The sequence below is a fragment of the Ceratotherium simum genome, chromosome 7 (assembly GCF_057802395.1).
Source record: "Ceratotherium simum simum isolate JZ-2026a chromosome 7, ASM5780239v1, whole genome shotgun sequence".
Taxonomy (NCBI): domain Eukaryota; kingdom Metazoa; phylum Chordata; class Mammalia; order Perissodactyla; family Rhinocerotidae; genus Ceratotherium; species Ceratotherium simum.
Window position 1 is genome coordinate 47,541,100 of NC_141906.1, and position 25,948 is coordinate 47,567,047.

The 25,948-nt window shown below is 44.1% G+C and overlaps 1 protein-coding gene across 1 annotated transcript in view; it reads left to right on the plus strand.

Annotated features, from left to right (window-relative positions):
• The first annotated feature begins 4,625 nt into the window (after positions 1–4,625).
• HEPHL1 (hephaestin like 1) overlaps positions 4,626–25,948 on the plus strand; it is an 89,613-nt gene continuing 68,290 nt past the window's right edge. Inside the window, exons 1-2 of the mRNA XM_004427440.3 lie at positions 4,626–4,795; positions 21,647–21,891. Of these exons, the coding sequence (XP_004427497.1) occupies positions 4,626–4,795; positions 21,647–21,891 (415 nt within the window). The remainder of the gene's footprint in view (positions 4,796–21,646; positions 21,892–25,948) is intronic.

Here is a 25,948-nt window from a genome sequence, read left to right on the forward strand (position 1 = left end):
ATAAACAGGTGATTACAGTGCTGTGTGGTTAAGTGCTGTGGCAAAGGCGTGCACACAGTGATGACAGGAGCACAGATGAAGGACGCACTGGTTGCCATGGTGATGATGATGCTCCGAGCATGGACTAAATGTTTAGGAGAGGTCCCCAGTCCCCAAGAGTCAGATCAGGACCAGCCTTGAAAGTCAAGTCAAGGCCGTCAGCCCTTAGCCTGAAGGCCATGGGGAGCTACTGAAAAATCTCAAGCAGTGAAGAGACCTGGGCCTATCTGCATTCAGGAAGGTCACTCTGGCCCCAGTGAGAGTGGTTAGGGAGCTGCAGATCTCCAGGTGAAAAATAGCGAGGGAACTGAGGGTCTACTCTAGCAGGCCAGTAAGAGGGTTGGACTAATGGGAGTTTTCGATCAGAGTTTAGGATATGGAGAATCTCTTAAGGAATATTTGATTTATTTCTTAAAACATGCAAAAAGTCTAAAGAATGGGACAGCCAATTTTATCATTCACATTTTATTTATTTAAAATGACAATCCAGTGAAGGCTAGCTAGAATCCTATTTCTCTGAATTGGCTTCTCCCACTAAAAGTTTTATTGTTTGAACATCTTGTATTACGTTTCAGAGAAACATGGTTTGATCCAAGATTATCTTTCTCTTCTATTGAGGCATGACATCAAATTTACCATGTCTCGAACTTTGTGAGCGTATTGAAGAAATAATGGAGTGACTATCTTGGCTGTCCATCTCACATAGTAGGTGCTCTATAAGTGTTGGGTTTCTCTGCTTTATTTATGTCTGAGTAGTGTCCAACAAAGTTGAAAGTATTTGTTAACGTTATTACTCACAGATTTCCCAATCAAATTCTAGGCTTTGTCAGTCACATCCTGTATTTAAGTGTGGGTCTTCAGAAATGAATGATATACGAACAATGCATTCACCTATACCAGTTTCTTTTCTTTTCTTTAGCTCTTATGTAATTCAGATGCTTGTTGAGCATCTTTACCGTCCTAGAGTAAGGAAGAATTTCAGAGAGGTTTCCAGAACACTATTCCATTGGTTTTCGACTCTTTACCTGATCCTTTTGCCCCTCATGACCACTTTCTTGGCTTTGAATGGATTGAACTCATCTGTCGCATCTGCTACAGCCACCTGGTTCTCCTGGTCTCCTCTAGCCTCCTGTGGGCCTAGTTTCGAATCAGAAGTTAGGTGATGCCTTCCTCAGGGTTTTCATTATATGCATTCAGTACCCTAGGTAGGAAAGTTAACTCTTTCGTGTTTTTGATCTGTGTCATTTATACTTCATAAATGGTGGAATACTTCATAATGAAGTTTTTGATACCCCATCAAGCCTATTTGGCCCCAAATAGCCTGCTTCTCTGGGGTATAAACAAAAAGCTATTTGTTCCGGGACATTTCCAAATTCCAAGAAGTCCCACAGCCCTACTTCTTTTGAGGCCATGCTCAGGTTCACCCTGTGAGTCCTTCCTCTATAGTGCTGTTAAAGTGACAAATACACACCAAGCTTCCAAACCCACATTGAAGAGTAGATCTGAGTTAAAGGGAAATGTGCTGTGGCAATTACTCTACAAGCATCTTGACGTAAAAACAAGTCAATAAATCAAAGACGTTAAGATCCTAGCTATGAAACAGGATACTCAGCATGTATTCTATTAGCTAAGAGGGACGTTAATTCAAAACTCATACTACAGCACTTCTATAGAGTATCTACAATTTAAAGAAAAAGAACTCTTGAGGCTGGTAGAAGGTGTGGTGGATGGGACTCTGGGACTCGGAGAAAGAAGAAGACAAATGTTAGTGGAAATGCAAGTCTGTCATTACATAAGCAGAGGCAGAGTCTCTCTGAGAGGGTGTGGATGGGGAAGAGGGACTTTCACATTTCCTGCACACCTACTCTGCTGGGAGCTATGGTAGGCACTTGGCAGACATCATCTTTTTAAATCTTCCTTTTGAAAAATAGATTTTATATTTTTTAGAGCAGTTTTAGGTATTGAGCAGAAGGTACAGAGTTTTGCCATAGACCTCCTGCCCCTATACATGCTTAGCCCTATTATCAACATCCCTCACCACAGTGGTACATTTGTTGCAATCAACAAAACTTCATTGACACATCATTGTCACCCTAAGTCCATAGTTTCCATTTAGGTGTCCCTCTTGGTGTTGTACATTCTATGGGTTTGGATAAATGTATAAGGGCATGAATCCAGCATTATGGTATCATACAGAGTAGTTTCACTGCCCTAAAAACCCTCTGTGCTCTGCCAATTCATCCCTCCCTCCCTGCTCACCCCTGATATCTCCTGATCTTTTTACTATCTCCGCAGTTTTGTCTTTTCCAGCATGTCGTCTAGTTGGAGTCATCCAATATGTAGATTTTCAGATTGGCTTCTTTAACTTCGTAATATGCATTTAAGTTTCCTCCATGTCTTTTCATTTCTTGACAGCTCATTTCCTTTTAGTGCTGCATAATATTCCATTTCTGTATGTACCACAGTTTATATACTCATTAACCCACTGAAAAACATCTTGGTTCTTTCGAAGTTTTGGCAATTATGCATAAAGCTGCCATAAACATCTGTGTACAGGTTTTTGTGTGGATGTGTTTTCAAGTTCTTTGGGTAAATACAAAGAGAATGATTGCTGTATCGTAGAGTGAGAGTCTGTTTAGCTTTTTTTTTTTTCAGTTTTATTCAGGTATAATTGACAAAATTGTAAGATATCTAATGTGTACTGTATGTTTAGTTTTGTAAGAAACTGTCAAACTGTCTTCCAAGGTGTAGAATGGGTGGCTGTACCATTTTGCATTCCTACCATCAATGAATGAGAGTTCCTGTTGCTCCACACCCTCACCAGCATTTGGTCTTACCAGTGTTCTGGATTTTGGCCATTCTAATAGGTGTGTAAGAGTATCTCATTGTTTTAATTTGCATTTTCTTGATGACATATGATGTGGAGCATCTTTTAATATGCTTATTTTCCAGCTGTCTATATATCTTCTTTGATGAGGTGTCTGTTGAGGTCTTTTGCCTATTTTTCAATCAGGTGGATTTTTTTCTTATTGTTGAGTTTTAAGAGTTCTTTGTATATTTTGAATAGCAGTCCTTTATCAGATGTGTTTTTTGCAAATACTTTCTTCCAGTCTGTGGCTTCTCTTCTCATTCTCTTGACAGTGTCTTTCACAGAGCAGAAATTTTTAATTTTTTTAAAGGCCAGCTTATCAATTATTTCTTTTACGGTTCGTGTCTTTGCTGTTGTTTCTAAAAAATCATCATCAGGGGCCAGCCCCATGGTCTAGTGGTTAAGTTCAGTGCACTCTGCTTCAGCATCCTGGGTTCAGTTCCTGGGCGTGGACCTACACCACTCGTTGGCAGCCATGCTGTGGCGGCAACCCACATACAAAATAGAGGAAGATTGGCACAGATGTTAGCTCAGGGCAAATCTTCCTCAGCAAAAACAAAAAAACATCATCAAACCTAAGGTCATCTAGATTTGCTCCTATGTCACCCTTTAAATCTTCTTAACAATCTTTCCATCCTTGTTTTAGAGAGCTTAGAGAGTCAAGTGATTCTTTAATGCCACCAAGTTAGTAAGTGGTGGGACTGGATTCAAACACAGGTCTGTCCTTCCTCAAAACCCAGCCAGGAGGCTGTCTCCTCATTCCACAGCTACTGCCTGAAGAGCTAATTTGCATGGGAATCAGATTGGCTCTCTCCCAGGGCTGGATGAGGTCTTTTAACACCGAGATTCTAGGTCACAGATTGGAGCACACAGATGAACAGACACTCCCTTCACCTTATTTGACCCAAAGACCTGCTATTGAATTTTTTCCTAAGACCTGTTACTGATTTTTGTTTTCATGTGCCTGAAGGGTACGCCTCTCTTATCATTTTTATTCATCCTGAGAAAGGCAGCTCACTGGAGGTGATGGCCTCTAAAATTTTGGCTGAACTGGGTGATTAGGCTCCTCATTTTTCTTGGTGGGATTTGAGAGAATTTGGCGGAGATGGTGCATGAGCAGATGGAGAATTAGTGAAGTTTTACAATGTTGTTATGAACTTTATGATGTGAGTTGATTGTTTCATGTAGCCTCATAAAACAAGTTGGAGATGGCGGAGGGCAATTACATCACTCCCTCTGCACCTCCAACAGAGATGAAGCCTACTTTAGTGCTTGGGATATTTCCTGATGCTCCACTCAGGCCAGCCCAGTTTCCGGATTTTGATATGTTCCTGTATAGGTGTCGAGAAAAAAAGAGGAGGAAACAGAGAAACTCATCAGCCCAACTTGTTGCACTGCCATTCCTGGCAAAGATGAAGGACTAATGTCAGAGCAGAGCACCAAAACCTACAGAAACAGGCCTGTTTAGCCTGGGCAGTAAATAAATAAGCTAGTTACACGTTTCTTGGATGGCTGGCAAAAGTTTTGTTGTCATAGCAACTCCTCCATTGAGCTTGCTTTGCTTACACAAGTTGTCAGCCTCTGTCCCAACCCCAAGCTACGTAAGGAGGAGGAGCTGGGCCTTGGCCAATCCTTATTTATAACTAGCTCTGAGTTAGGGGGAGGGACAGGCAGGGTTGCCTCCAGCACAGTTTGCTTGCCTGAGTTACATCCACAAATGTCTCGGAAGCAGCAGGCTAACTGCATCCTTCTCCTCACATTCCTGGGTCTGTCTGGGCTGGTTGGCACAGTTACCAGAACATACCACATTGGGATTGTGGAAGAATACTGGAACTATGTACCCCAAGGAAAGAACGTTATTACCGGGAAGAGTTTCACAGAAGACAAGTGAGTGAACTTGGGGTCCCCATAAACTCTCAGGTTTGGCTTCCTTTTGACTCTGCTTGGGGAAGGTTGTATTCCTTCGGTGGTTACAATAGAGTTGAGTTGATCTAAATCAACAGGAGGGGTTTTGTGTTTGCTTGGAGAGCTGTAGCATGGGTGGGTGTGTAATTTGGAAGAGACAGTCTTAGTTCCATCTATTCACCATCTATTCATCTAGCCTTGTCTGTGAAGAGACACATCACAACTAGGTGTTTTGACTAATGGCTTACTCTACGCATGGACAATTTTCACTAGGCACCACTAGGAACTTCCAGGGGGTTCTGGATTCTGTTTAAAAAAAAAAGGCAACCCTTGGGATGAAATTTTGAGAATTTTCAAGAACTCTTCACTGTTAAAACACACAGTGTTTTTTTAGTTTTTATTTTTGGAATGAAACATCATAATTGGAGATAAGAATGCTATAGGTAGTTATGTTTTATTTTTGTTTTTCAATATTTAAAAGAAGGGACAGTTACAAAAGATTTGGCTTATATTTTAAGAGTTTCCTTGAGTCCACTTGGAAATGGCTCTTTTACTGGTGAGAGGTTTGTTCCAGCTCCGATTTATTCAATCTGAGGGCAATATCCTAGCCCCAGAGGCCGTGGCATAGCTGGATGAGGTGGTGCCAGAGTGTTCTATGTCCCTGATTTTTTATTTTTGCAGAAAATAGCCCTTGTTCCCCCTCTCCTCCTCAGGATCCGGCGTCTTGTGTATCTTATTTGTTCCCTGGAGCTCCCTCTGAAGGCACCTCCTGGCTCCAGAAGCTGTCATGCATATTTTCAACTTTGTGGTTCTTAGAACATCTTTTGAGGTATTCTGGCAACCATTGTTGGATATTTGGACACTGGTTTCTTCTCTGATAGGTAGAGGCCATTGCATTCAACATCCAAGTTCTGTTTTCTAAAGATGAGGTTAATTGCTAAGATTCATGGGGTCTGCCAACAAGTCTCTAAGGGCCAGGTCCCCCTGCCCTGCGGAAAGACCAAGATCCAGTTGGCTTGGACACACAGCTTCCAGGTTTCTTAACAACACAAAGATGGCATAGTTATGTTTTGTTTATTAAAGAAAGATAATGCTCATGCCAGCCAGACTGCCAAGAAAGACTTTTCTTTAGGCTTTGTACCAGGAAATTTATTGTCCAAGGGGCTATTTCCAAAGAAAGCTCTTGATGTCTTCCAATCCCCTGTCTGCTGACCATCGGTGGTGGTAGTCTTTACTATGACAAACAGATATGGGATTGAAAGGCTACACTAACTCCCAGTAGCCTTCCCTAACAATAGAGCTCTGCTGTCCTCAAAAAGGCTCAATAGAAAATGGTTGTTGTGAGCAGCTATTGGAGGGGAGACTCTTCAAGTTGTGTCCATTTAGTGTAGTGAGTATGATCTTTAAGCTCAATGTGATATTGGTCTGCCTTTCCACACAGTTAAGTAAAAAGCACAGAATTCTCTTTCTCCTAAAATGCCTATATCAGTACGCTGTTTGTGAGCATTTGTTCTGACCAGGAATTCCACTGACAACTTTTCATTCATTCTTGCTTGCAGATGTTGTTATTTCCACTTTACAAGCCGGGAACTGAGGGTCTGAGGTTAAGTGCTTGACAGAGCCAAGGCAGCACCAAACTCACATTGCTTTGGCTCCAGAGCCCATATTTTCCACCACACAACCTGTTTCTCAGCAATGGTGATACTTTGCCACTGAATTAAACTCAGCTTTGAGGGAAGCCAGGAATTCCAGTAATAAGAATTTCTAGAAAGACCCAATTCTTACCAAAGGTAGGTTTAGTCTCACTTGCCCTTCTTCCCAGAGAGACACTGAAAATGATCATTGTTGTCAGTGACCAAACTGGTTACCTGGGTTCATTCAAAAACTCAAAGTACTTTGAATATGCCAATACGAGAATGCTATTTCCACACAGCTGAGTGCAGGAAGAAATTAGGGGCTCTCTGTTGATCATTTCAGCCAGAAGATGTTGCTTTGAAGAAAGTACAATAAGATGTATGAAAATAGTTATGTTGGAGAAAAAAGGGAAAAATAAAACAGGGAAAGAAAATAGGCATGACTAACACAGTTTGTTTGGTGTCAGATTGGAGTGAGGTGGTTTAGCAAATGCCGTGGTTTCCGTGTGAGAGGACTCCTGCCTCTTAGGAGAAGCTGGCAAACTAGATGTTATACCTGGAAGGCCAAGGTCTCCAAAAAGGACAGCGTTTATGCAGGGCTGACTCCTGACTCTTAAAAGGGGAGCCAGGGTGAGTATGCAATGCATGTTGCCTTTTATCAGCAACCATGTCAGGAGGTGCTCCTAGGGTGGCAGGGGGCTCAGGGCAAGTCCCTAAGAAGGCATAGTTGTGGTAGTCTCCTGACTCTTGCCTGAAGACCACAGGACACGTGTCTCAGGTGCCATGATTCACAGGTGTCACAGGTGCCACAGGCATCCGTGTGAAGATGCCGCGACTGTGGGACATAGATGGAGTTCAGTATGTGTATTCTGCATTGTTTCATTTCCCCAGGGGCAAGGAGTCATTTTGGATGATGTGAACATGCCTCTCACTCGGCCTCCTGCAGGATGAGTAGACTGTGTTTCTGGGGACAGTGTGCTGTTTAGGATATTCAGACCCACACAAATGCCTGACATTTAGAGATCCAAGAGAGCCACATCCCTAGTATTCCACCATGAGTGGAGAGAGCCTGAAATAGGAATTAGGAGACTTGATTTCTAGTCCTTGCTCTGCCCCCAATTTGCTGTATAAACTTTAATATGTCATACAATCTCTCGAAACATCCATTTCCTTAATTTGTATAACCAGAGAGTTGAAATATAATCCCTAAAGCCATTTGAGAAGTGTAATTCCAAGGCAGCAGAAATGATTTTTGAAATCGAATGAAAAACATCTTACCTGACTTGCCAGTTCTAGAAAGATGTTTGCAATGGTGAATGAAAGGAGAGAGGTGATTTGCAAATGTTCAGTCTAGGAATCAGAGTTGGAGAGTAGGGATATGTGACAATTTTTGAAGTATTCTATGTTTTTATTTACCCACCCATTTTCCCCCATTCTTTAAGAACTATCTCTAAGTCTTCACATCACGCACCAAGCTTGTTAACACAACCCTGGTTTATTCTGATCTGTTTCCTTCCTGACCGCTCACGGAGCGTGGTGTCTTTATTTGGCCCCAGACACATCATTTTCTTCTCCCTGTGTTGCTCTCTGGTTGTTTGATGGACACAGTCACCTCTGCAGCTGGAGGATAAGTGCCGTGATGGTAGAGAGGAAGGCCTGGCACATATTTAATAATCTTCCTTCCCTACACAGAGCTTTGTCAGTGACAATAGCCCATGGAGGATTGAGCACAAGGCCAGGCATCTGGAATGATTAAACAAAAACTAATCACTTTGTCAAGTTCATTGTTCTGGTTGCTTTATCTTTGAATAAGGGGAAGGGGCAAAAATTAGAGCAATGGGAAGGTGAGTGCCAAAGTTTCAGCTAGGTAGAAAAGCTTGGAAACCAAAATAGGCAGTGCCAAGAGCCTAATAAATCCTGATTCACAAGGATGAGATAGGAAATAAATTGAAATCCTTTCACTAAGACACTATAGCAGTGAGACGGTGCAATTTAACTTCCCGACTTGGTACCTTTGGTTGATCATAGGGTTCCAACCTATTAATTGAGACTATAAGCATTAATATTTCCTAGAAAATATGGAATTTAGGAGTTATATTCTATTTAGAAATATTTTCTCCTGATGAAAAATTCCTCCTCTTCCCCATTGGGCTTAATGGGGACACGGGACTCCTTTGATTTGCCTGGAGATGGTGTCAGCATTCGATTCCTTCATGTCAGTCCTGCTTGGGCTCATAAAGCATTTAATTAAGGTGTGACTGTGCTTCTGTGGTAAAGCTTAGACTTTAATGGAACCAGAGTGGGGTCACCTTATTTAAAGCCACAATTCTCACCAAAGACCTCATTACACAACCAACACACATGCAGGTTTTTTCTTCCCGGTGAAATGCAGAGGTTGTCGTGGGTGCTAACTCACAGGTAGAACCGCAACTGAACATGAGTCAGGCTGACCATTACTCAATCTCCAAGTTTGTAGGGTCTGTTAAGGAAGTTTACCTAATTACATCACTGGGTCAGCCCAGTTGATGGCAACGGGTTCTGAGCACCCCCTAGGAGCAGACCCTAGGACGGGCATGAGGGACAGACCTATAAGTCTATGTGAGCCAACTGAAGGGAAGCAGGTGGGGGAAGAGAAGGGCTTTTGTAAGCTTTGAAATAAAAGGAAAGATATCACCTCATTAGGGCTTTGTCTTAAACGGATGGTAACTTTCAAATCTCAGCTTCTATCTTATCAGCAGGGAAAAATCATGAGTTGGGCCCAATACCATGTGAATCTTTTGGGGTTACTATTATTCCCTATGTGAGTTAATGATTGCTTTTTGCTGCCAGTAGATTCTTTATTATAAGAATAAAGTGGCTTAAATGAATTAACGTTTTGTATTCTCTTGTAAAAGAAATCTAGAGGTGGGCAGTCCAAGGCTGGTGGGACAGCTGGTATGATAGGATTTCGGGGGCCTTCTCTATTTCTGATCCAATATCCTTAGCATGTGACTTCACTCTTCAAGGAAGTTCATGGTCACATGATGGCTGCTGGAACTCTAGGTCTCATGTCTATGTTCCAGGAAGGAAGAGAGGAAGGGAAAAGTTAGAAAGGGCACAATTCCTGCTATATCAGCCCTTTAAAGGGCTCTCATGGAAACCCCACCCAACCAATCCTACTTACATCTCACTGGATACTCAAAGCCACAAAGGGGGCTTGGAAATATAGTCTTTTAGTGATATGCTTTTCGGCCTGAAAAAACAGAATATTGATTCTGTTAATAAAAAGATGGGGAGCATGAATATTGCAAGGCAGCTGGCAGTCCCTGCCACCTTCTCCTCAGTGCTCCCTGTTTCCCACCCTTCACAAACATCCTTTTAGTTCTCCCTTCCCTTTCCCCCCTCCACATAGTGGGGCTCTAAGGCTGGTTAGTGGGGTTTGAGGGAACTCACAGACAGTATAATAGCTGACTGTCTGTGAGTCGTTACTATGTTCCAGACATTGTCATAAAAGCTTTCCATGCCATGCAGAGGGCTGAGAAATCTCCTGCCCTGCTCAGGGGTACCAGGAGGCCCAGGGTGGGTTTCCCTAGCCAAACGTCACCCAGCAGTGGTCTAACAGAGATGCCAAGGCAGCCTGGCTTGCTGGCGAATGTGGGGCTCTGGCATCAACTGAGAAGCTTAGAATTCTTGCTCCACTTATTAAGCAAGTAATTGAATCTTTGTTTGCCTCAGTTTTCTCATTAGTAAAATGGGGATAATGATAGTACTTCCTTCTGGGAGTATATTAGTTTCTTGTGGATGCTGTAACAAATTACCAAAAATTGGATGGCTTAAAACAACCAAAATTTATTCTCTTCCAGTTCTGGGGGTCAGAAGTCTGAAGTGAAGGTGTGGGCAGGGCTGCACTCCCTCTGGAGGCTCTAAGAGAGAATCCATCCATCGCCTACTCCAGCTTCTGGTGGCTGCTGGCAATCCTTGGCTTGTGGCAGAATCACTCCAATCTCTGCCTTCATTTTCATATCACCTTCTCCTCTGTGTGTGTCTAATCTCCCTCTTATAAGAACACTTTTGGTGGCTTTTAGGATCCACTTGGATAATCCAAGATCATCTCCTCATCTCAAAATCCTTAGCTTAATCACATCTGCAAAGACCCTTCTTCAAAATAAGGGGATGTGGACTTACGTTTGGAAGCCACTATCAGCCCACCACCGGGGTATCAGGAGGCTCAAATGACAGGAGATTTGAAAATGCTCGGATGTGGTGTCTGGCACTGGGTTGGCACTCAGGAAGTGTTAGTCATCACAGTAGCTCTCTGTCTCGATGGTTCTCTGGAGAGCAGGAGCTCCGTGGGAAAGAAACCCTCAAAGGGTCATATTTTCCTCTTTTCTAATTAGAGCTTTGCCAGAAACAATCACGAGTACCACTGGTTGAGCTCTTGCTCCCACAGACGCTCTGCAGGGGGGCTCCACATCTCGTCTCCTTTACTCTTCACAATAGCTCTGTCAGTCCACTGGTTTACAGAGGAAGAAACTAGCCTTCAGAGCAGTTAAGTCACTTCCCCCAGATCTCACAACCTCAAGTGGGGGAGTTGGGATTCAAGCTCATTCTCTTTTCCCCTTACCATGTGAATTTGTTTTTAACACGCCTTGTGTGTGTTCTGAGTGGCTTCTGTGGAACCGAAGTGTGAAAAGGAGGAACTCAATACTTAGGTGGTGCCAGGGGAACCGGGATGAGAGGATGTGTCGAGGACCACATTGCTTGGCTGGGATGGCTTTAAAATTGTTAATCTAATTAGGCAGGGCGTGGCTTTACTCGAATTGCAAGGCATGATCACCATTTCCATCCTTCTTTTTCCAAGTGGCCCTTGTCACAACCCAGTCCTGTTTTCTCCTCGGGGAACAACGTTCCGTCTCAAGCTCAGACAACAACAACATTGCTTGTGCTTATTGTGACTATAATGATCGCACACTTTTACTCTGACCACACCCTCTGCTGATGTTACTTCATAGCTCATCTTCACCCCATTTCCCCCCTCACACCCTCTTAGACATTCAGGCTCTATATGGTGCAGTCGCCACTTAATATGGAAAACTGGGTATTACTATTTATTCTCTGATGTGTATGTTTTGTCTTCCCAACCAGATGGTAAATCTTTTTGAGTAAATCCCATACTCAAGACGTATGGGACTGAGATTCACACATCTTGGCCCCAGTTTCGAGTTTAATGTCTCATATACAGTAGAAGTTCAACAATTGCCCAATGGTCAAATGGATGGGAAAAATATCCCTCTAAAAGATGCAGGTTGTGGGGGATGGTGGTGCTGGTGAGATGCACACCCCCTGTGAGCTACGAACTCCTCAGAATCTAACCTGGAAATCCACCTCTGCACTGGTTAGATGACCCCACAGGCAGGTTCATCTTGCCTGCTCTTGGAAGGAGTCTCCCTTCGCAGTACTGCCCCTGGTCTTGGCAATGTGAAATTACATCCCCCGTTTGGTCTTTAAAGCAGTTGCTAATGTGAAACTTCCCAGCCCAACTGGATTCCTTCACAGCAGGAAATAGACACCTCCTTAGCTTGAGTGAAAATGTTAGAATGTAGGTTGGGGATGAACCTGAGGGGCAGTGATGGCTCAGTCCCTCACAGTGGGGCCGTCCTGCAGCCACACTAAACAATATACAACCCCGAAGGCAGGCATTCCAATGAGTGTCCTCTACTAAATCGAAGGTGCTTTCTGTGGCTGGCTCCCTTGAAGTCACCCCCTTGCTTTGTTTCTTGGGAAAAATTAGCATCTTCTAGGAGTCATAGGAGCTGGAGTTTCTGTCCTACTGTTACAAATGCACGTTGTGTTGTTAGGGGTGGTTTGCTGCCTAGACACTAAAAAGACTACTTTTTCTTGCTTCCAGCCCTCCCTACCTTTCCACTTTCAATACTCCCTATGGTTTCAAATAGTTTCTATGTTTTTTTGTGCTAAGTACTATAGAAATGTGATTCCCAAACTTGCATGCACATCAGAATTGTATTAGTCAGCATAGGTCAGGTTGTGCTGTAGTAACAAACAACCCCCAAATCTCTGGGGACTAGCACCACAGAGGTGTATTTCTCACCCACTCGCGTTCACAGAGGGCCATATGACTCCAGGACAACTGTCCTCCTCGAGGAAACTAGGAAGCCAGGCTGCTTGGATCTTGAACCTCATTATCTTCACTTGAGGCTCCCCCTGCAGCAGAGGAAGTGAGAGGGTCTCGCAATGGGCAAGTAAATGCCCTGGCCCAGAAGCAACACATGTCACGTCCACTTATAGCCCATTTGCCAAAATCCTATGGCTCCACCTAACTGTAGAAGCTCTTTACTCTCCCGTTCTGCTGGGAGGAATGACAAATCAGAATGGGCAAGCACTGGAAAGCTCTGCCATAACAATCGTTTGGTGAGTTCAGGAAAAACATAGACACCACGGCCCTGACATCAGAAAGTCTGATTCAATTGCCCTGAAATGAGGCCTGGGGACCTAAAGTTTTGGCAAATGTCCCGGATAATTCTGAGACAGTTGGTACTTGGGTGGACATTTGGGAACCACTGCTTTAGAAAACCTAATCCCCTCTCGGGGTGACTATTGGCTGTTTAGGTGATAAGACTGACACATGTCCAGGGATGTGCAGAACAAGTCAATATATAACTCAGTGCTAAAATGTGCAGGATTTGCAATAAGTGCTTTAGGAATTCAGTGAACACCTCTCCCTCTGATATGCTCGCTTCTTGGTTGGGTGGCTCTGCCAGACAACTTGCGGTAAAGAACTCTTGCTCAGCATACATTTGCGTGTGTGTCTGTGTGTGTGTGTGTGTGTGTGTATGTGTGCGTGCGCATGCTGGGAACCCAGAGTAGAGAGGTGAGGAGGGTCAAATGTCCATCTTTCCTTACAGAACTTGTTGGAATGACAAGGCCCTATGAATAAGATCATTATAGCTTTTTACCCAGCAGGCTGAGCCTAGAGAGGATACTAGAGATTCTGAATCTAATCCTTGCTCTGTCATTGCCTTACTGGGTGACCAAGTGTAGGCTATAAAGCCAGGCAACTCTGCCTCCTCTAAGGCTAATTAGTCAGCCTGAAGATGACTCAGTTCTTCCCCTGCTCCTTCTCCTCTTCCTCCTGCTGAACAGCCTGTTCAATTAGGACTTGTAGTCAGCTGCTAGTTAACAGAAACCTGAAAAACACTGGCTTAAATATATTTTTTGGCTTACACAAAAGAGATCCAGAGGTTGGCAATCTTCAGGGTCCCAGGTTCCTTTTGGATTTCCACTTGACCATCCGTAGGTAAAGTCATGACCTTCTTCCTCATTCTCTCAAGATGGCTGCTGAAGCTCCAGTCATCATGTCTTCATTTCAAGCATGAATAAGGGGAAGAGCAAAGGACAAATAGGATCTCTGCCAATTGAGTCCAGAGAAGTACCATTGAATGACATATGTTTACATCTTGTTGGCTAGAACTATGTCTCATGACCATCCAAGCTGTAAGTGTGGCTGGGAAACATAGGAACCTCTATCATAAAGCCCCAGTGTCAGGCATCCAGACTTTTTATCCCTTCCCTTGCACACCGAAATGTAGGCTTCTGCCTCACAGAGCAGAAGAGGGTGAACTCTTGCTCCTGGGCAGATACACACAGGCTCGGTGGATACACAGAGGCAGAAGACCAAGGGTACACAGACCCGAGTGTGCCAGTCTTGATGCCTGGCAGAATGGACTTGTCAAACCAGAGGCTGAGCAGGGATTCTCTTTCCCCCAAAAGAGCACAGGTGCTGCACTCCCTGCTCATGATGCCAATCCTCCTGTGGAAGAGAACTCACCCTAAAAACACACTTCATGGTGGCAGCTTTGTTTTCAGAATAGAAGGCACACAAGAAGAGAAATTTGACCCCATTAGCCAAACAGCCTGGATCCTCTTTTTTAAATAAACTGTGAGCTTGTTTTTATTATGAAAGTGAATTTAAGGTATAGAGTAAAACACTCTCACAGCACGGAAGAGGGTGAGTGAAAGTAAACTTCTTGTCCCTTCTCGCTCCTGCGTGTGGCCTCAGGGTTCCCTGACCACTTTCCAGATGCTTTCTTTGCATAAACGTATATGTACATTGTTTAAAAACACACAAACGGCGTCATGCTTTCCATGCTGCTCTGCAATTTGCTTTGTGCATTTGGTATCTTGGTGACCATGCCATATTGCCACCTGTAGAACCACCTTATTCTTTTGTATGGCCATGTGCTATGAATGTGCCATAATTTATTTACCTGTCATCAGTTGAAGAACAGTTTGGTCTTTCCAAGCTTTTGCTACCAAAATCATTGTTGTAATTCTCCAAACCTTTTGTCAGGATTCTGTCTTGTTGGGCTAATTCTCTGGATTGGGAGCTGAACTTGGCAGCTGACAGGGAGAGCCTTGCTGCCTCTGGGGCCTGGCCCTGTGATTCCTGGGTGCTGGCCTTTCTCTGGTCAGGCCCATCCCTGGATCCTCCATAGGGGGCCTGAACCCATGGCTTCCACCTTTGTCCCAGGACTTGGCCCCCCCGACCCCCCTTACTGACTCTACACCTAGGGCAGGGCAGGGTTGACACATGTGGGTGCCTGGGCAGGCAGGAATCTGGTGCTCTGGGCAGATAAATAATATGAGGCTCCTTCAACTGATATTTGCAAAAATCCTTGTTCAAGTCTTATGTGGAGGAGAGGCTGAGTGCTGAGGAGAGGAGACAGGGGCCCTGTGGTAGCAGTTCTCACCCTGTCCTTGGTTGCAAGAAGGAGCCCACCCTACGGTTCACTGGACCAATCCTCCTTGGAAGGGATTTCAGTGACCACGTGTTATTACTGGAGCACATCCCCTGGGGTCTCCTCCTTCCACCTCCCAAACCCCATCTCAAGTAGCTGATTCTTTCCACCTATATACAATACTCACTCCAGAGAAGTTCTGGAAGTTGTCATTTTCCCCGCCTTCAATGTTATTTCCAGTGAATTTTATCCCCCCAGTGATGCCGTCAGCTCCCCAGCGATGTCTCAGTGCACTTTAGAGCTGAGGCCCACCTGCTCCACCTCTTAATCTGGCTCAGCTAAGCACCCCCGGGGAGTTCTCCTGCCTCCAAGGCTGAGGCCAGTCTCATTAACAGGGGCATCATTACCGATGGATTTGACCATGGCCTATGATCATATTAGGTTGTCTAGCGAAGGCTGGGTGCCTCAACCGGTTAGAGCAATGAAGTAACAAGGTTGTGAAGAAACCACTTTCTAACTCGACTTTAAAATCATGCTATGTTCTGTTTAAATGCTTTTCTTTTTTTCTTTCTTTTTTTTTTTTTGTGAGGAAGATCAGCCCTGAGCTAACATCCATGCCTACCCTCCTCTTTTTTTGCTGAGGAAGACTGGCCCTGGGCTAACATCCATGCCCATCTTCCTCCACTTTATATGGGATGCAGCCACAGCATGGCCTGACAAGCGGTGCTCAGGTGCGCGCCTGACGCATCCGAACCCGGGCCGCCAGCAGCGGGACGCACGCACACTTAACCGCTACGCCACGGGGCCGGCCCCCTAAATGCTTTTCTTTGTAATTTTGTTGTGCTATAAGTTTCAGTTTATAAATTACAAAAAGGCAAGGTGGCTGTAAACCCTATCTGTCAGCAGGTCCTTGGGAGAAAGAAAATAGTCTTTGGAAGGTAGGTCTAGGAAACCAAAGCTCCTAAGGTCACATGTTGTATTTCTGAAAAGACGTTCACTGGATTTGTGAACAAAACCTGGACCCAGGCATCATTAGATATAATGCCTTCTGTATTTTGGTTACAAAGGGGACCTGGCAGATGAACATGAGTAGATCATTCCCTAACCATTGCTGCTGTGGGAAAACAACTTGGTGTATATTCTGCCAGTAGTGATATTATTATGTCTTCCAGTTGTGGAGAAGGCCACACTCAAAGACCCTGGAGAATCGTGTTACCTGGCTGTCTGTGCAGAGCAAGGAGAGCAGCTATGTACCGAGTATGCCCCCAGCCCCACGTCCATGGTAGACATCTTGAGGAGATCATGGCATTTTTCTGCTTTGATTCAACTCAACCTGGACTTCTTTTCTAAGCAGTCACTACCAACCAATCAGATTTGGTGCATGAGTTACAACCTATTTGCCATCCTGGGCCTAGAGGATATTCAAAGTCAAATATAATACCATACACCTTTCTGCCAATGCAGTTTGCAAAACTATCCCACTTTTAAATTGCCAGTCTAGGGGCGAATTCAAGGTTTTTTTAATTCCGAGCTGTTAAGTACCAACTCTTCCAGGCAATTGCTAAGCGTTATAATAAAAAAGATATTTGAAGGATTTTTGTCTTCAACGAGCTCACAAACCAGAGATGTACGTATCTCCCTGTAACACATTTTGGCAAGTATGTTATTAGTGCATGAACAGAGCACTGTGTGTGTACAGATGGAGAAAAGCGAAAGAGTCTGAACTGAACTTGAAGGATGTTTGGGGGGTTGAGAATGAGGAAGACCACCCAGGCGTAAGAAAAAGAATGTGTGGAATTCTTAGAATGCTGGAAGGACACTGTGTTCTGAGAAGTGTGAGCATCAGACCTGGCAGAAGCATGAGGGCGTGGGAGTTGGGCAAAGAGAGAGGGAATGAGGCTGGAGAGTGAAGCGGGGCCATTTGCACAAAAGATTGTTCCTGCTTTGACTTGAGGCTTTGGATTCCTCTCCCTAGTTTGACCCAGGCACCCTCTCCTCCATCTCCTATCTTCTACCTTCTGCTCCATGGCAGAATGCATGCCTGGCTACTCGACACATTGATCTCTGGCTCCATCATCCTGAAAAGTCTGCAGGGTGGGCAAAACTACCATTCATACTAGAGACTTTTGGGGAGCTTTCTAGTAGGAATTGCTTAGAAGCTTGTATTTGAGTCACAGATAAATGAACATTTGATAATCTCTTTGAGGAAATGAACAAGAATACCTGAAAGTATCTCTTCCTTAGCTTTTTGATCTATAGTGCTTAATGAAATACCAACCTTAATGAAGCTAACGCAAATCCATTAGTTAATGTGGAGACTATCAGACCCAGTGTGGCTCCATCAACAAAGGAATTCTCTGCTTGGGTAGGACCCAGAAAGAGGAAGGAGGCGGGGAGCATTGGGAAAAGATGTTGAATTAAAGAAAGACAGTGAAACTCCCAAGTTGGCCAAAGAAAGATCCAGACCAGACTGGGCAAGCAGATGCCACATCTGGGCTACTGGCAGAGGGAGGCTCAGCTAAGTCATGGTCAGATTTCAAGGAAGAAAATACCCCAAGTCAGTCATGAAGTTAAACAGAACCCTGGTCAGCCGTACAGGTGTCATGACTAGGTATTCAGGGTGGAAGCTTGAGAAGGGGCTTGGTCCACTGTGCTCAAAATGGGCAAAATCATATGGGCAGATATGTGCTCAAGACGGGCAAAATCATATGGGCAGATACGATGGAGAGACGTCAGGTGTGGGACCTGCCAAAACTGTCTTCCCGAAACACAGATCTCGTCAAATTTCCCAGCCCAAGAATCTTCAGCGACTCTCAGTTGCAGATGTAACTATTCAAATGCCTTAACCCAGAATTCACATTTCACTACAATTTCACTCCCATCAAGTTTTCTGGCCATAGAAAGCTGATTACAATTCCCTGAACCGACCTCTAATTTCCCCACCCTGAAGCTTTTGCTCAAGCTGTCCCTTCCACTTGGAGTGCCCGTTGTCTCTCCCTCTCTCCTAAGCTCCCAGATCATGTTGTTCTCTTCTTACAATTCGTATCAGTCTCTTTTGTGTGGGCATCAATGTCTTTGTCCCTTCTTTTTGATCATAGACTTACTTATTCTGGGATTGTGTTTTATTCATATTTTTATCCAAAACAGCACCTACCCCTGCACCTTGCATGCTTCAGGTCCTCAATCTGGACTTGTTGGAAGTCAGTAGAATTGTTTTCAAGCTCACCCCAGGACTGAAACAGAGGAGATGCATGTAGGATTCACTAGGAGAGTTCTCAAAGGAGTCACGTGTGCTGATGGGGGAGACAGAGCCTATTGCAGGGTAGGGAGGGTCTTCCCTTTGATCCCCATCCAAAGTGGTCATGTATGTCGTAAAGGGCTTGTCCCATCATAGGGACACATTCACACATGGGTATAAACTTTATATCTTCTGGTCCAGGAACTACATCTACCTTAGAAGAGCACTGTCCTTGGGTCTGCCTCTGGGCAGAATGGGAATGTGGTTCAAGTCCAGCTATACACTGAACCCCAAGGGTCTATGGGTTTGTAGCTCTGCTTGTTGACATCTGAGGCTGGGGTTTGGGGTAGGATAAGGCTCCTGAATCAGGGCATCTGCTTAGGGTTCTGATTAGAGAAGAGAGAGAGGAAGCAAAATAGGTCAATGTGCCCTATACTGGGAGGGGTGAGGCAGGAGAACTGGTGCAGGGCACTCTGGAGGAAGCTGGGAGACTGGAGTTGCCTGACAACCCTTTGGGCTGCCATGTCATAGAGAAGATCTTCTTGTCTTCTACATCCAACTGGTCTAGTCCTCTTAGAATTACTCTGACACTCATTGTGGACCTGGGATGAACAGAACTGCAAGAATTGCTCATTCTGACCCAGAGTGGGCTGCCTGATTACTCCGTTAAAGATATTGGATTGCACCCTTTAGGAAAGGCTGGGATAGGTTTCTGTTGGGACTATTGGGAAAGAGACCAGAAAAGGGGTGGGGAGAGGGGGCACAGAAGAATAGAAAAAAGAAGTGCTGAATAACACATGGTAGGTGCTTAACACTCTTTTTGGATGAATTATTGAATTCTTAGACGTGAATAAAAGAGAATATAAAGTGCAATAAATGGAAAAGGAATATAATGATGAAAGCAAGTAGGAGTTGATTAGAGGGAAAAAGTAAATAGTAAAATTTAAGAGATTAGAGGAACATACAACAACTACCAGGCAGACTCTCTCCTTGGGTTGGCCATATAGTTGCCAGAAGCTCTAGACTCACGTGCCTGGTTCCAAGTGCGCAAGAAAGAGACCCTTCACAAGTCCCTCGAGTCCCTCAGATTAAACCAACCAACCACCCTGTGGCTGTTCCTGAACCGATCACTGTGGTCCAGGGTGACTTGGTTGGGGGACGAATTACAGCATTTGGCCGTGCCTGGATCACAAGCCTTCCCTGCCAGCAATGTACGAAGGGACTTGGTGTACTGATAGGTTAGGCTGAGTCACTTGCTCCACCGTTAGAGCTGGAGGTTGAGCCCCACCCAAAGCATATAGAATGAGAATAGGGAAAGGGTGCTCTTAGGCCAAACAATGGAGTGTGGGTGCTGAGTTGGCAAAACTCCAAAATGTTTACTACACCAGCCCTTTCCATCTTCTTTTCTTGGGTAACTCCTCTTTGCTCTTTGAGACCATATTTAGGCATTACTTCCCCCGATCTGTCTTCCACAGCAGATTAGATGCCCCAGAACAAATCTGTGTTCTCATAACTCTCCTTTCTAGATTGAGAGCCCCTTCAAGGCTTTGTCTTTTTTCTCTGTATCCTTAGGACTGAGAACGGGGCTTGACAGAATTGAAGTTTGTTGAATAACTGAGAGAGAATGCATGCATGCACATGTACAGCAGTGTGTGCTGGAGTGGGTCTTGCTTTTCACCTTCAGAGAGGACACAGCTACATTGGGATGGCTGCACCCAGGAGCGGTGGAGCTTTTGCTCAAGCAGAAGCCAATACTTCTGGGGTTGGAGCTAGGGTTGGAGCCCCACACTAAGCATACAGACCGAGAGTGGGGAAGGGGGTTCCACCTCCTCAGGAGAAGAAGGTATGGCCACCTCCCAAGTGGTGCCACCAGTGCTGCTATTGTCTCAGACTCCCAGACCACAGAAGTGAGTCTCCCCTTCACCCTGGGGCCCCAGGAAGGCACCTGGTCACATCAAGTCTTAGAATCCTGTTTTTTCACATCCATCCCTTTCTTTCTATTGCACCACCCCCTGCTGGTCTCCTGACAGCCTCCCTGCCCCTCATCTTTGCTCTCTGCTTTGCCTGACTCCTCTAAAACTTGCACACCAGTGCCATAAGCATGGTCCTTAAACACCAATTATCATGTCACCCACTTTATGAAAAACCTCAATGAGTCCTCAGTGCTTCTAAGATAAATTCTAAATTCTTCAGCCTGGAATTAAAGTTCATTATCAGTCTTTCCCCAGATTTTACATGCATCTAAATTCTCACTCCTCACCTTCCAGACCTGTGCCCACCCTATAACCTGCTTTCCCCTCCTACTGTGTGTACTTCTTCCTCGTTGCTCATACTCTGTCCCTGCTTAGTGTCCTCATTTTTCCATGTTGTTATCCAATCCTACTTCTCCTTAATTCCTGCGTTTTTCATGAGGTGTTTTCTGACCTCTTCAACCCACAGCAATCTTTTTCTTCTCTGAACTAATGTATTCCTAGAAAAATTGAGCCTATATCCATTGCATGAATCACTCAATTGGCACTTACCTAATCATATACTGCTCTATGCAGTTCCTCAATCTTTCCATTATTAGAACATAAACTCTTTTTTTTTTTTTTTGTGAGGAAGATCAACCCTGAGCTAACATCCAATGCCAATCCTCCTGTTTTTTTTTTTCCTGAGGAAGATTGGCCCTGAGCTAACATCCATGCCCATCTTCCTCTACTTTATATAGGATGCTGCCACAGCATGGCTTGACAAGCAGTGCATCAGTGAACACCCGGGATCCGAACCTGCAAACCCCAGGCCACAGCAGCAGAGCGCACGCACTTAACCGCTTGGGCCACCGGGCCGGCCCCAGAACATAAACTCTTTTGTATCCCTCCACGGCGCCTAGCAAAGTAATGGGAATGTAGCAAGTGCATATTTAATGCTTGTTAAATGAAAAAGTGAAGAGGAGTGTGTTGAATGAAAAGGTGCAAACGGGCAGTATGACTTTAGAGTATTTTCGCTTTCTTTTAGTTTGGTTGTGAATACTATTGGTGTCTTTTGGCTTGTCACTTAACTCTCTTAGCCTCAGTTTCCTCATCAGTAAGTTAAGGATAATCTTACCAGCTCTACAGAGGTTACAGGGTTATGGTGAACCCCAAATGAGAAATCATACATGAAAGTACTTTATGAAATGTTAAGGTAAGCTTTTTGGCTTTCTCTTTAAATTTCAATTATAAAATATTTTTCTTCTTACTTTTAGACTTGCAACATTATTTCTCGAAAGAGGGCCCAACAGGATAGGCAGTCTTTACAAAAAGGCTGTTTACAGACACTACACAGATGAGACCTATTCCACGGAGATCCCTAAACCTCCCTGGCTGGGATTCCTGGGCCCCATCTTGAGGGCTGAAGTAGGTGATGTGATTGTCATCCATTTAAAGAACTTTGCTTCCCGACCTTACTCTTTGCATCCACATGGCGTCTTCTACAACAAAGATTCAGAAGGTAAATATCAATCCTGTATTATTGGTGTCTTGTCTCTATTTCCTAAGTAAGGCACTGTCAGTTACAGTGAAAGGATTCTAAAAGCACAATGATTATGCATGTTCACTGTCTTCTCCCTGTCTCTTTCTCTCCCATCTCCATCTGTTCCCCCTTCTCTTTCTCTTCTTCTGTTTTCTTTCCTTTATTTCCTTCTTCCCGCTTTCTCACTCTTGTTTATGTTGATACAAAGCTGGGTGCTGGGCTCCCCTGGCACACGCCCCACCATGGCCCCAGAAGTACACTAACTTCTTTCCTTGTCCATCAGTCACGACTGGGTAGCACACTGGATAAAGAGCAGCAAGCACCAATAGGTTCCAGTGTCCTAGCACCAGTAACAGCCTTGGCTGTGGGCAGAGTGTCTCAGTGTTGATCTCAACTGCCCTGCTTAAGGCTACCGTCTTTGGTGCTTCCTTTCTGAAGCAGCCCTGTCTTCTCATGTGTACTTCAGGAGCTTCAACAGTGCCATTTCTCGAGCCCTCCCTATTGCTTTTTAAAAAATTTTAAACAACATTCTTAGACTTTTGGGACAGAAGTATTTTTCACATCCCCTGTTGCATTCTGGCTCATGACCAGGTGGAATGGGTCCAATGGTGTGACACCTGCTACACCACTGGCTCTAGGGGATGTGTCAGGTGCAGTACCATCAATCCTGAGTAGCTCACTTTATCATCAAGGATGAGCACATTCTGCCTTGAATACCCCAATGCAGCCAAACTCGCTTGGTGGTGGCCACAGCTGGGTCTGTCTAAGCAGCCAGAGGAGAGACCTCTGATGATGAACATGAGCTTGAGATGGCCCTCTGTTCTTGGCCCTTTTCCTCCAACTGAAGTGCTGCTAAGGGATAATTATTGATGCAGTTTCTTTAATATAGTTTTGTAAAACTGTTATTTATGCTGCAGGTAGAAACTAAAGATGTGTCATAATAGCTGTGTCTGTCTTTTTAAATATGGAGAAAATAGGGTGTCTATAAATCTTTAATTTTTGTCTTCACGGCTTCATATATTTCTAAAAAGCATACCTTAGTAGAGTTGATGGTATCCTGAAAGATCATATAGGCCAGTGATTCTAAAGCTTTATAGGGCCACGGATCCTTTTTTAAAAAGGTATGGTAAAATATACATAACATAAAATTTACCATTTAACCATTTTTAAGTGTACAATTCAGTGGCATTAAGTACATTCATAATGTTGTGCAACCACCACCACTATCCATTTCCAGAACTTTGTCATCATCCCAAACAGAAACTTTGTACCTAGTAAACAATGATTACCTATTCCCTCCTCCTCCTAGTCTTTGGTAGACTCTATTCTGCTTTCTGTCTCTACAAGTTTTCCTATTCTAGATACCTCATATAAGTGGAATCATACAATATTTTTCCTTTTGTGTCTGGCTTGTTTCATTTAGCATAGTGTTTTCCAGGTTCACCCATGTTGTAGCATGTACCAGAATTTCGTTCCTTTTTAAGGCTGAATCATATTCCATTGTATGTATAACCCACATTTTGTTTATCCATTCATCTGTTGATGAACATGTGGGTTGCTCCCACCTTTTCACTACTGAGAATAATGCTGAACATGAGTGTGTCACAGATGCTTTGGAGAGTTCTATCAAAGATCCCTTGCCGTGAGCACTTGCATCAGAAAAATATGTGTGTGCGCAAAATTTTGAACTCGATTTTAGGGAGTTCTCAGAGTCCTTGAAGTCATCCCTGGGTCCTGAAGTTAAGAACACCCAAGAAGCCTTCTCTATACCCTGTCTTAAGTAGGTCTCTCCCACCTCAGGAGTCTATTGGTTTCTTCACAGCACTTATTAGAACTTCTTGTATGGGGAGTGATGTCAGCATCATGGTGGAGTGAGAGATTCTCTTTGTCTCTCCCCTCTAAATTATAACCTAACATCCATTGACCAACAGAGGATTCCCTACACAGCACAACAGGATGCCTAAGAGATCCAGGCAGCTATACATCTGAAGGTGGGTGGACTAGATCTCCAGGAAGCAGTGGAACTAGAGGAGCAGCTCCCTCCCCCATCCCCAATGGCAGCGATCCAGGGTATGGATCCTCACGTAGTGGCCTGTGTGACTGTGAGTGGAGGCAAGGGTGGCCTGGCCCCGCACACCCAAATGCCGGTGGTGCAGTGGCAGCCCCATGCATGCATGAACACCCAGGAGGCAGTGGCAGTGGCCGGCAGTGGCCCTGCACGTGTGTCAACATCCCCAGGGCAGCGGCAGCATCCAGCAATGACCCCACATGTACATGCATGCCCGTACACACACCCAAGGGGCAGTGGTGGCAGCCCTGCCCTGTGACAGTTAGTGGAGCATTGGCAGAGGCAGCAGCCCAATTCATACAACTGCTAGTAGACAGGAAGGGAGCATCCAGCCTCCAGTGGTGGCACCCCTGAGACCAACTCCACCAGCAACTCCATCATACAAGTCCTTGGGTCCCCAGGCCCCCACCAGCAACAGCGACACCCATGAACTCAGCACCTTTTGCAGTGATGCAACTAGCACCCCCAGACAACTGGGGAACAGAAACACAGGGGGTGCATGGGGCAACCGTATCCAAGCCTGTGGAGGGCCAGTGGAGGAACATGAGATCCAGGTGACCAGAACCAAAGTAACCAAAGCCATACCCAAAAAAGAGAAGGTGATTACTACCACAAATGCACTGACAGAGGATCAATTCATCAAACACCATGAATAACTACAATAACACTGCACAACAGAAGGAAAATGACAACTGTCTAGAAACGAAATCTAACATCAGAGAAGTTGACAGTCTAACTGCCAGAGAATTTGAAATAGCTGTCATAAAGAAACTCAACGAGTTACAACAAAGCTCAGAAAGACAGTTCAATGAGCTCAGGAATAAAATTAATGGACAGAAGGAATACTTCACCAAAGAGATTGAAGGTCTAAAAAAAAAAAACCAAACAGAAATTCTTGCTATGAAGAACACAATTAGTGAAATAAAAAGTAATGTAGACAGCATTAAAAATAGAGTAGACTGTATGGAGGACAAAATTAGTGATTTCAAAGATAGAAACATAGAAATGATTCAGGTGGAGGAGAGAACTAAGATTTTTAAAAAACGAAGACGTTCTTTGAGAAATATTTGACTCAATTAGGAAAGGTAACATAAGGATTATAGGTATCCCAGAGGGAGAAGAGAGGGACAAAGGAGCAAAGAACTTATTCAAAGAAATAATAACAGAGAACTTCCCAAACCTGGGGAAGGAATGGGAGGTGCAAGTACATAAAGCTAATAGAACTCCTAATTACCTCAATGCAAAAAGACTTTCTTCAAGGTATATAATACTAAAACTCTCAAAAGTCAATGACAAAGAAAAAATATTAAGGGCAGCAAGAGAAAAGAAAATAATCCACAAAGAAACCCCCGTAAGGCTTTCAGTAGATTTCTCAGCAGAAATCTTACAGGCTAGGAGAGAGTGGAATGATATATTCAAAATACTGAAAGATAAAACCTCTCAGCCAAGAATACTCTATTCAGTGAAATTGTCCTTCAGATATGACAGAGAAATAAAGCTTTCCCAGACAAACAAAAGCTGAGGGAGTTCATTGCCACTAGACCTACCCTTCAAGAAATATTGAAGGTGGCCCTTCTACCTGAAACAAAAAGGCAAAGATTTACAAAGCTTTGAGAAAAGAGATAGACAAAATCATAAAATTTCAGTTCTCTATCAGAATAGGTTAGCAAACACTTAATTATAACATCAAGGATAAAAGGAAAGAAAGCATCAAAAGTAACTATAAACACTTCAATTTGGTCAGAAACTCACAACACAAATAAGAATAATTTGTGACAAAAAAAAAACATAGAAGGGGAAGAGGAAAGGGATGGAACCTGCATAAGCTAATGGAACTAAGAGGCTATCAGAAAAAGGACTATCTCATCTATGAGATCGTCTATACAAACCTCATGGTAACCACAAAATGAAAAATCAGAACACAGTCACAAATCATAATAAAAAGAAAATTGAGAAAATCACCAAATG